Consider the following 12,305-nt stretch of genomic DNA (forward strand, 5'->3'; position numbering starts at 1 on the left):
CGATCCCCTCACCATCCCCACATTCTTTATCCCCGTCCCCTCACCATCCCCACTCAAAACAGAAAGGAAGATTTTATACAATTTTATAGGCCTAACAGGCATTGCAAATAAATGTTTTAGGCCCACTGCACCCCCACCACATTCACATGCACCCGTCCACCCTTTTCCCATAGTGTGTACGCGCGCGCGCACACACACACAGACACACCCCTTAGTCACATTTTTTCAGCCACTCCATCCACCTTTGCTTACAGCCCCTCCAAGCGCACACACATACACACCCCACCCAATTAATCTTTTTTCCAGACCATCTCCATACACCCACACTCCATCCACCTTTTTTCAGTCTTTTCGCTGCACCCATACTCCATCTAAATGTTTCCATACCCTCTCCTCCCCACACACACTACTGCCCCTGAGCCTCTGTGGGCCCTCCCTGGGCCTACCTTGAGGAGCCCTAGTGGTCTAGTGGCCTCTTTGGGGACAGGAAAGAACCCCACTCTTTTCCTACCTGCCGCCACTTCTTCAAAATGACTGCTGCAACAGTGTTTTGACTCTCTGAATGTTACAAGGTATAAAATGTGGTCCCTGATAGAAAAAGGTTGAGGAGCCCTGCTTTTAAGACTTTCAAAGATTGGTTTGCTCATCCAAACAGGTGTCAGGAAACCATCCGGTTGTGCAACTGAGCTGTCCACAACAGAATAGATCTCAGGCCACGTACCTGATGGGGAAACTGAACATCCTGTCCGACAACTGAGTATGGTAATGCAGCCTCAAGAGTGGTCTCTCAGCATGAGTGTTGCCTGCGAGATTTTCTAAGAGTGGGACACTCCCTCGGTGGATCTTTGTGCTACTCATTACAATCACAGAGTCCCTCAGCACTGCTCCAGGCTCAGGTCACATGACAGACTAACATCAGATGCCTTCCTTCTTCATTGGAGGACAAGTCTTCTGTATGCATGTCCTGTCCCTCTAATGGGGAAGACTTTGCTGAAATTCAAACCGGGGAACCATGATCTTGATCATCCCGTATTGGCCCAGGAAGATAATGGTTCCTACATCTGGAGTTATCTTCCAAAGAACCATGAAGGTTGGAATGTTTTCCAACCCTCATCACACAGAACAAGGGACCTCCATCCCATCTTCCAGTCTCTGGCTCTCATGGCTTAGCTGGGCAATGTGAAATGCAGAGAAATTTGGTGTCTGTCCCATGAGAAAAATCTTTTAATTGCATTTGTATTCAATGAGCATTATTCACATCCTATAGTTTTTCTGTTTAGAAGTATATATTTTGTTAATTAGTTGTCGAGCAATTTCAATTTTCTGTTATGCTGTTTAGGTCAGGACAGTCTAACCCAACGTTCTTCCTGAAGAAGGGACCTAAGCAGTATGTACTTAAGAAAAAACCTCATGGCCCCCTCCTTCCTGGAGCACATCGGGTACGTATCAATTTTGTTTGGTTTTGAAGAAAATTTTATTGTTGTTGTGTTTAAATATATATCATTAATAAAAAAAACTGATGCTTTAAGCATCGGCTTTAGTACCTAGGAGTAATATACATTGACACTTAAACTGCTCAGAGCTCAAGATGCTCCTTTTTTTATTTTTTCCTACCCAGCAGAATATTGTAAAGAAACCATACATAAGGAACAAAAATATCTGTTTGTCTCTATGGGAGCTAAATAACTTTGAAAACCTAATGGAATGGAACCAAACTTGGCATGGGAGGACGGGGGGGAGGGGGGAACCAGGAAAGGCATATCAAGTTCAAAAATGTGCCAGATCAGACCAAGCATTCCAGTAACATAGTAGATGACGGCAGAAAAAGACTTGCATGGTCCATCCAGTCAGCCCAACAAGATAAACTCATATGTGCTACTTTTTGTGTATACCTTACCTTGATTTGTACCTATCCTTTTCAGGGCACAGACCGTGTAAGTCTGCCCAGCACTATCCCCACCTCCCAACCACCAGCCCCGCTTCCCACCACCGGTTCTGGCACAGACCGTTTAAGTCTGCCCAGCACTATCCCCGCCTCCCAACCACCGGCTCTGGCACAGACCGTATAAGTCTGCCCAGCACTATCTCCGCCTCCCGCCACCGGCTCTGCCACCCAATCTCGGCTAAGCTCCTTAGGATCCATTCCTTCTGAACAGGATTCCTTTATGTTTATCCCACGCGTGTTTGAATTCTGTTACCGTTTTCATTTCCACCACCTCCCACGGGAGGGTATTCCAAGCATCCACTACTCTCTCCGTGAAAAAATACTTCCTGACATTTTTCTTGAGTCTGCCCCCCTTCAATCTCATTTCATGTCCTCTCGTTCTACCTCCTTCGCATCTCCGGAAAAGGTTCATTTGCAGATTAATACCTGGAAGGTGGACAATCAATGAGACACTTATCAGGGTACAAATTATATCGCAATGAGTAGAGTAGATCAAATTGTAGGGGAGGAGCTGAACTATATGACAGAAAGAATTGAGTCAAACAAAGCAAACATTCTACATAAAACAGATAGAAGCGTGGAACCCTTATGGATAGAAATTCCATGTGTGAAGAGAAAAAGTATACTGATAGGGCTTGTAGTACCATCCACCGGGACAGAATGAACAGACAGATGAACAAATGTTTACAGAAATTAGCTAGAAGCTGACACATTGAACATAACTGATAGGGAATTGCTGCTTTCAAACTGCCCATCTCTTTTCTCCTCTCCAAATCACAAACAAACAGAGCCAACATATATAGATACTCGGATATATATATATACACATATATACATATATATATACACACACACATACATACTCGGACACATAAAGATAAGCATATACACAAGCAGAAGGGTTAGAAAATAATTCCATTAGTCATGCTGTACATGTTTTCCCCACCACCAAACTCCTCCCCTCTGCTGGTGAAACGTTTTAGAAAAAATTGCTTGCTAGCCCAACCACTATAAAGGCTGCAGGAGTAAGTGCTCTGACTTGAAAACGTGTTACTGTTCTTTATACATAAAAGGTGTTCTATAAAAATAAATGATTGCGTGCTGCCCCAATGCTTGAACACTGCAGCATGAAGAATCTGTTTTTTAGTTCCCATCCTTTTGGAAGCCATTTGGGCCTTGGCACACCATATAAGTGGTGCCCTCGTGCCCAGAGAAGGAAGGGCGATGACTGGTGCTGCAATGACAACTCCTGCTGACTGAAGAGCAGCACTGAGTGGGCAACTTGGAATGTGGCACCACTTCAGCTGGATCCCTATATCTTCTCCTAGCCATTCTGTTTTAGAGAGGGGGTTTGAAGGTGGAGGATGAAGAAGAATCTTGTATATTTTTTTCCAAACTAAGTTTATTTATTAAAATAAATATTTTTTTAGGTCATGTGAAACACATTATTCTGAAGCACATTTTTTGAATCTGTGTTCTGTTTAGATTGACAGAGAGTACCGGGTACAAATGGCTTTATTTGCAGCTGGGTTCCCCGTCCCTAAGCCTTTACTGTACTGTAAAGATGCTGCTGTAATTGGGACAGAGTTTTATGTGATGGAGCATGTACAGGTAAGCCAATTTGAATAACATAATGCAGATTTTCTTCTGTTACAAACTTTCAAGGCTTGTATTTTGTGTTGCAATAGGAATTATTTGTTGCTTCTGCATATTAGAGGAGATGAAGTTATGGGGCACACTGAAACCTGTCAAATGAATAATCTGAATACTATTAAATCAAGTATTTCTTATTGCAGGGGTGGATGGCCCAGTAGGCAGTTGCCTAGGGGTGGCCATATAAAGTCCTCCCTATCATCAGAAGTGCCAGTCCTGCTTGACTTCATCTCTTTGTGACAACTGGCCAACATGATATTAGTGGGGTTGCTTCCAGATGGTCTGGACCATGCAACTTCTCAGGGGACCATCCCTTCATCCTCCCAATCGCTATCTGATTTAAGAGGGGGGCAGCAGCTATCCTGATATCTAGTGGCACCTGGAGGGTTAAATCTTTCACTGGGTACTTGTAGTGTAGTTTCAGAAGGCTTTTTTGTTCTGGACAAAACTGGAGTCTTTGTAGATTGTGAGACCTTTAAAAGGACCAACCTTTAAAAAAAAAAAAAGACAGTGTAGTGCATGAGCTTTCTAGACCACAAAGGGCCCTCCTTTAGGTTGTCATATATGAAGAAAGAGCCTGATTTTCCTGAGAATAGCAAACTATAGTTTCTTGCAGCCATTGGACTAAAACTGGCACTGGTAACAGCCCTTTGCTAATCCAGGCATTATTTCAGTGTAATAAAGCAAGGCACTATATATCCCTGGATGGTGGACACAGGCCCCTGGTTTTCTGTTATTCTATAATCTGAGTTACAGCTGTTGGCTTTGCCTTTGACCACAGGACCATAGTGAACATGAAGCTTAGAGTAAACTAAGTGCATTGGGTTGGGAGATGGCATTGGGAGTGTGGAGTGAAGGTAGAAAGCAAGGGGAAATTAGAATAAGAGGGACCAAACAGTAGAGGAAGTAGAATTATGGCAGTGAGGAGAGGGGAGAGGCCTGGAAGGATAGGGTAAACAGAGGGGGGAAGAAGACGATGGATCAGAGGGAGAGGTATAAGCGACTGGAGGGGGCAGAAGCAGTAGAAGGCTGGAGGAGAGGAATTAAAATGAGATGAATGGAAGGGTGCAGATGCAAATGATGGGGAGAATAGGCCCTTTTGGAAGAGGGAACAGACTGGGCATATTAGGAGGTGGGGTAGGAGTTGAAAGAGAAAAGAACACAATAGGAAAGAAGTTTAAAAACAGAAGGTGAAAGAATGAAAATGGAGCATGAGTTGGAAAACTGTTTGCCTTGGGGCACAGTACTTAAAATCAGAGAGATTAAGGAACAGACATTGTGCAAATGTGACAGAACAATGTGTTTTAAGCCTTTAAACCACCTAAATTAATTCTGAAGTGCATTTCTCTACTTTGGCCAGCAGGTGGTGCATGTTTTATGTTAAAGCTGTTATTATTATTATTTATTTATTGCATTTGTATCCCACATTTTCCCACCTATTTGCAGGCTCAATGTGGCTTACAGAGTTTGTTATGACATAGTCATTACATGATATCAGATATACATAGTATTGAATAGAGATTAAGTAAGGGAAGAGAGTAGGAAGGTATTAGGCAGGATAGTATGGAAGGTGGACTTTGATAATTGGAAGGATTGGTGAGGTAGTTTTGTGCGGTTATGGGTTCTCTTTGTAGGTCTTGTTATAGAAAAGTGAATGCCCTCTTTTAGTTTCACTCAGTAAAGAAGTGAATCTACAGTACTGTGAGCAGTATACTTTTAAAAACTTGTTGACTGGGCTCTGATTGACCTGGAGTTTTGAAATTGCCCAGCAGTTGCTGGCTGTTGCTTCAGTTTCAGCACGGGAGAAGAAAGAGAGAGATCTCTTTGCTGAAGCTTTGTGAACAGCTGTATGCCCTGATCTCCCCAGGTACTTTCTAGGAAGTAAGAAAATGTTTAGTTAGTGTTATAATTGATCCATATTTCAGTTACCTGTTATCGTTTGCTGATTGCACATTTTTTTTGTTTATTCTTCAATTTTAAGACAATAAACAATTTTGTTTGTTGTCTCTAATTTCTGGACTGATAAAGAATCCTGGTGGTTTGTGTGTTGGGTCTGTGAGTGCTTTCTGGGACTGTGGGACCACTGGGAGTGTGGCCCCCAGTAACTCAGAAATCACTGGGGACAATTTGAGATCGGGAGACTCACCCAGAGGCGTTTGTGACCCAGTCAGTGGGAGGAGAGTGCTAATGTAGAGGGGCAGGTGCACCTGAACTATGCTGGGGATAGGCCCTCTAAGTGGCCGTGGGGTAACCCCAGGTGGATGGCTAGGCGTTTTGTGATGGCAAATATACAGTGAGGCATATTTTCAAAGCACTTAGCCTTCCAAAGTTCCATAGGTTTCTATGGAACTTTGGAAGGCTAAGTGCTTTGAAAATATGCCTCACTGTTATCTCAAAAGCTGCTGCATAATTTTCTACCCCTTGTTGCAGAATTACTTACCAGCTAACAAAGGTAGGACATTATTTTCTCAATTATTTACCAGCTGGCAAAGGTAGGACATTATGTTCTCTGTAATTGAGGTCTAGTATGTGCCACTAAAAATTATTTTTTTTATGTTTTATTTAATAACTTTCAATTGTACAATTACATCAATTCAATGCAATCCGTATAATAGGGTTCCTAGCCCATTATAAACCATAAAGCTGTATGTCTCTGTTGATCACCCTTCCCTCACCTATCCACACCCATCCTGTTAGAATATCAATGATATGCTTTGATGTCCCCATGCATACTTCCTACCCACCCCCCTCCTCCCACCCTGTCAGACTGTCATAGTAATGCTTGAATGTTTTCACTTATATACACTGTCAGCTAGCACATTTGCTTATTTCCGATCTGAGGAAGAAGGGCAACCTTCGAAAGCTAATCAAGAAATGTATTAAGTTATGTCCAATAAAAAGGTATCATCTTATTTTCTTTTCCATGTTTTATTTTGTTTGATTTCTATTGATAACCTTAAGAGTGGACTAACATGGCTACCACACTCCTCTACTTATAATGCAATCCTTAGAAATTCAGAAAAATATAAAGAAAATACAGAAAAAATATCTTAATACAGGTAATAAAGAATCCATAATATTGTCCACATTATGAAGAAGAAAGGATCCAAGAAAAATAAATAAAGGGAAGAAAAAAGGGGGAGAAGGAACCCCCCTTTATAAAATGGACTGCCAAATTATAGACATTTCTCAGGCAACTCTTACAGTATACCCTTCTCAATGAGATATCATACCACTACCCTCAACCCCTCCTTTGATACCTCAAAATCTAACAAATGCTTAGGTTCACTAAATATATAAGATTTAGCCTCAATCCCCAGAGCTTACAACTTAGGGCGGAGCACCAGGTTGTGGCAGAGCCATTGAGGGACTCAAGGAAACCCCATCTGTATTGCTGCCTGATGAGATCATTCACGGCTTTGCAGTATATAGTTATGTAGGTGATATATCTGTTATCCCAACTCCATTTCTGAAATTGATACTTCCAGGGTACTTTATTAAGTAATTGGATGTTTCCGCATAAATGTAAACTTAATGCTGACAAAACTAAGTTTTTATGCATTAATAATAGTAAATTAGATTCTATTCCTGACTCTATTTATATTGGCCAAGCTGAATATCAGCTACCCACTGTAATAAAGATATTGGGTGTACTAGTGGATAGCGCTGCCTCAATGGAAGCGTAAGTTGCCTCTTTAGTGAAAAAAATCTTTCTTTCTCATGAGAAAACTGTGTTGCATTTGAAGTTATTTTGAGGCAACATTTCATCTACTGATACAAGCTTTGCTCTGTTCACAACTGGATTATTGCAATTTAGTATATTTAGGATGTATCAAATCTCAATTGAGAAGAATTCAAACCTTTCAAAATACTGCGGTCTGCTTGATGTTTGGTTTAACCAAGTATGATCATGTTTCTTTTTGTTATGTAGAACTTCACTGGTTACCATTTGAGGTTAGAGTTTTATTTAAATTGGCCTGTTTTCTATACAAACTACTGCATGGTTTAGCACGGGATTATCTGTATTCACATTTTTAATTTGCAGTCTCTGTTGGATCTAGGACTATTTGCAGTCAGTTGTTTTCTTTTCCTTCAGCTAAAAGTAAAAAAGAGGTGAAGAATGCTAGAATTCACCTTAGCCTTCCAAGCTGCTAAACATTGGAAAGAGTTAGCTCAGATATTTTGTTTCTCTAATTCGTACATGATGTTTAGGAGAAAGGTTAAGACTTTATTGTTCCAAAAATTTGATTCAAATTAATTTCATTTTGCTCTAATTCCCAGAGGCTTGCTCTGGTTTTGCCTTATCTTGATACCCGCTTTGAACTGTGATGTAGTAGTGGGATATAAGCTTGTATGGTATGGTATGGCATGGCATGGCAGAGTGGAAGAGACCAACACTCCCAAGCCGGCTGGAGCTCAAAAGTCCTCGAGTGGTCTGGCTTAGCAGCGGGTTCGAGGCCAGCACTGGGGTTGCTGCCGAACTTTCACCCGTTTCCTCATCGAAAATGACAGGAAACACTGAATGAAGCAAACTGAACCAGGTGAGAAATGGAGCTTCCACCAGAGCATCCATTCAAGACGCTATCTTGAATCCCCCTCATGCCACTAAACATTTTGAACCCACTGGCTTCCTGAGCTTCTGATGGACTTATCAAAGACCCCTATAGTCTGCAACAGCTCCCAGCTAGATTAGGTAAAAGGTCAGAGGGCATCTGTTGCATGAGTACCTAGCAGAAAACTCCAAATTCATGGCAAAACTTTAACTTTAAAGTGAAGTGCCGTTATATTGGAAGGATCAGGATTAAAACAAGTTGAAAAGTACACACTTAAGTGTAAAAAAAATGGCATGTTTCACCTTCCTCTGTTTACAAACTCATGCATGTCAGTTTGTGTACTGGGTGAAAAGATATGGTACATTATTTATTTATTTATGGTTCGCTTATATCCCACATTTACCCACTCATGCAGGCACAATGTGGCTTACAGAAAGTTAGTTAAAAATTACAGACTTGAAAACATAGGAAGGTATACAAGAGCAAATAGGGGGAACAGCATCTAACAGTGCGACACTAGGCAGGGTAAGGGTCAGGGAGGGTGCATCAATCAGCGGTGTAAAGTGGGGAGTAGGTCTTAGCAAAGAGGTATGTCTTTAACAACTTCTTGAAGAGAGTATGGTCCGCTTGTGTTTTAAGGTGGAGCAGGAGAGCATTCCAGTGTTTGGGGCTCCAGTAGCGGAAGGACGAGGCGAAGATCTTCTTGTATTTGACACCCTTACAGTTCGGGAAGTGGAGGTGGAGAAAGGACCGAGCAGCAGGGTTGGCATTTCGAGGCGGAAGGTCGATCAAGGGGAGCATGTAATCCGGGGCAACCCCATAGATGATTTTATGGGTAAGAGAGCAAAGCTTAAAGGCAATGCGCTTCTGTTCAGGCAGCCAATGGAGTTTAAAGCGCAAGGGTTTGGCGTGCACAAAGCGTCGTTCTCTTAGGATGAGTCTCGCGACAGTGTTCTGAACTGTTTGGAACTTTTTCAATAATAAGGCCTGGCAGCCCGCATAAATTCCGCTGCAGTAATCCAGATGGGAGAGGAAGAGCCAGTGGACAAGAGTGCGGAACAAATCTCCAGTAAGGAGGCATCTTATGCGCCAAAGCCTCCACATTGCCTGAAACATTCTTCTGGAGACCAAGTGCACGTGATCGGCCAACCCGAGGTGTGAGTCTAGGTGCACTCCTAAAAGCCGCAGGCTATCGGCAATCAGAAGGGCAGAGCCCATTGCTTGAAGCATTGTGTCAGATACATGGGAGTGGGTGGATGAGAGTATGAGACACTGTGTTTTGTCCTTGTTTAGTTTGAAGCGGAACACCTGAGCCCAATGCTTTAAGACGGAGAAGCAGACATCAACGATGTTAGCAATTTCAGAGACGGAGTTGCGAAAGGGGATGTAGACTGTAATTTCATCAGCATAGATGAAAGGATTGAGGTCCAATTTTGCGAGCGCTGAGGCTAAAGGCATCATCATAATATTAAATAAGGTAGGTGAAAGGGGAGAGCCCTGAGGGACCACACAGGCGGCCTTCCACGGATCAGAAGCAGTGGAGTTCACCTACAACGCATGGAAGCAGTCACATAGGAATTACAAAAATGCCATTAAATGAGCCGAAAGATCATACTACACTCAAACAATCACAACCACTACTACTACTATAAATCATTTCTATAGCGCTACCAGCGGCACAGACATAAAAAAACAATACCAACTCATAAAAAATCTTCTTAACACAAACCCAATCACATCCTCACCCTTAAACTACCCATCTGCTAACCAACTGGCTAAATACGTCAACGACAAAATTACCAATCTTTGCAGCACGATTCCCCAGGACTGTACAAATATCGATACCTTTCTAGACGAACTGGACCCCTACATGGACGAAATTCCAGCCGATCGCTCATGGACAAATTTCACCCTCCTCACCACTAAAGAAGTTTCTATGGTGGTCACCAAGCTCTCTAAATCTCACTGCCATCACGACCCATGTTCCAACTACCTAATGAAAGGTGCCCCAGAACGCTTTATCACAGATCTCACCTCCCACCTAAACTTCCTGCTACAACAAGGCTCATTCCCTACTGAACATGGCAATATACTATTTACTCCAATACCTAAAAACCCCAAGAAACCAGCGAGTGATGTCACCAACTACCACCCTGTCGCCTCCATCCCCTTGCTAATTAAACTGATGGAAAACAGAGTGACCTCTCAAATCAACGACTATATACAAAAATTCTCCATTCTTCATAAATCGCAATCGGGTTTCCGTCCAGCCCACAGTACAGAAACTGTCCTACTCACTCTAATATCCAAATTCAAACAGGAAATCTCATTCGGAAACAACATCCTACTTCTACAATTCGATCTATCCAGTGCATTTGACATGGTAAATCACAATATTCTAACCAAACTACTGGACAAAATTGGGATCGGCAGAAATATCATTTACTGGATAAAAGGCTTCATCACCTCAAGATCTTACCAAGTTAAATCAACCTCAACTATCTCATCTCCCTGGTCGTCAAATTGCGGTGTACCTCAATGATCGCCTTTATCCCCGATCCTCTTCAACCTTATGATGATCCCCCTAGCCAAAGCTCTATTCAGGCATAGTCTCAACCCTTTCATTTACACCGATGATGTCACCATATTCATTCCCTTCAAATCTAATCTAACAGAAATCTCCGACAAAATATCCTTGGGCATGAACATCTTAACCTCTTGGGCCAACGCCTTCATGATGAAAATGAACAAAGAGAAAACACAATGCCTAATCCTCTCATCTCAACACTCTGCACTCCTCCCAACTAATCTTAACATCTCTGACATCACAATCCCCATATCTGATAACCTGAAAATCCTCGGAGTGACATTAGACAAACACCTCTCGCTCGAAAGTCACGCAAAATCCTCTACAAAAAAAAATGTTCAACATGATGTGGATACTGAAACGCGTAAAACCATATCTCCCCCTGAAAACATTCCGGAACCTGGTGCAATCCACGGTACTTACCCACGCCGACTACTGTAATAGTATCTTCTTAGGGCAAGACCCATATCCTCAAAAAACTTCAGACTGCCCAAAATACAGCAGCAAGACTCATTTTTGGCAAACCACGATTTGAATGCGCAACACCTCTTCAACAAAAACTTCACTGGCTCCCTATCCGAGAAAGAATCAACTTCAAGGTCCACACATTAATCCACAAGATTATCCACTGTGAATCTCCGGACTATATGATCAATCTGATTGCCCTTCCCACCAGAAACATGTCTGAAACCTCGCGAACTTACCTCAATCTACATTACCCCAATTGCAAAGGACTCAAGTACAAAACCTACTATGGTTCCAACTTCTCCTTCTTAGGCAGCCAACTCTGGAATGCCCTCCCCCAGACCTATCCGATCAATCAGGAACTATCTACCCTTCCGGAAATCATTAAAAACCCATCTATTCAAGCAAGCCTACCCAAATGAACCAAACTAATCCTATGAACCCATTTACCCAACACTTGCACATCTCTACCCACCTATATCTTCTATTATTCTGCTTTACTTAACTTATATTTTCCCTATCAAGTTTCATTATCAATAACTTGTAATCTCTATTACTATGTAAGCCGCATTGAACCTGCTTTGAATGGGAATATGTGGGGTACAAATGTAATAAATAAATAAGTTAAATAGGGAATGGTTATTTTACCTTTCAAGCAACACAAAAACAAGAGGACACTCCATAAAACTAATAACCAGCAGATTGAAAACAAACCATATAATGTTTTTTATTACAGCGCATAATTAAGTTGTGGAATCTGTGGCTAGAAGATGTGGAATTCAAAGGAAGATTGCACAAGTTCCTGGAGAAAAGTACATAAAAACATTTTAGCCAGGCTTTGCTTACCCCTGGAAATGAACTGTGGCAAATAGATCCACCGTTTGAGATCTGCAAGGTACTTGTGGCCCAAACTGGCTAATGTCAGGATGCTGGGCTAGATGCACTTTGGTCTGACTCAGCTTGGCTTACAAACATATGTCTTGGTGGTTCCAGACACTTTCCACTTTACAATGGCAGTTCTCCAAAGGATTTTCAGACTCATTAAAATTGTCTTATAGCCTTCCCCTAATCTGTACCCTTATCCACGAATTTTTGGCAGCTC

At 42.0% G+C, this 12,305-nt stretch overlaps 1 protein-coding gene across 4 annotated transcripts in view; it reads left to right on the forward strand.

Moving 5' to 3' along the window:
- The window catches only part of ACAD11 (acyl-CoA dehydrogenase family member 11), a 305,211-nt gene that overhangs the window by 7,075 nt on the left and 285,831 nt on the right, over nt 1–12,305 (forward strand). For all 4 annotated transcript variants that reach the window (XR_003942519.1, XR_003942520.1, XM_030206676.1 and 1 more), the window contains exons 2-3: nt 1,340–1,439; nt 3,431–3,556. Coding sequence is in view for 2 of the 4 variants with exons in the window: in XM_030206676.1 (XP_030062536.1) it covers nt 1,340–1,439; nt 3,431–3,556 (226 nt within the window). In the remaining 2 variants the exon portion in view is untranslated. The remainder of the gene's footprint in view (nt 1–1,339; nt 1,440–3,430; nt 3,557–12,305) is intronic.

This window comes from Microcaecilia unicolor, chromosome 1 (assembly GCF_901765095.1).
Source record: "Microcaecilia unicolor chromosome 1, aMicUni1.1, whole genome shotgun sequence".
Taxonomy (NCBI): Eukaryota; Metazoa; Chordata; class Amphibia; order Gymnophiona; family Siphonopidae; genus Microcaecilia; species Microcaecilia unicolor.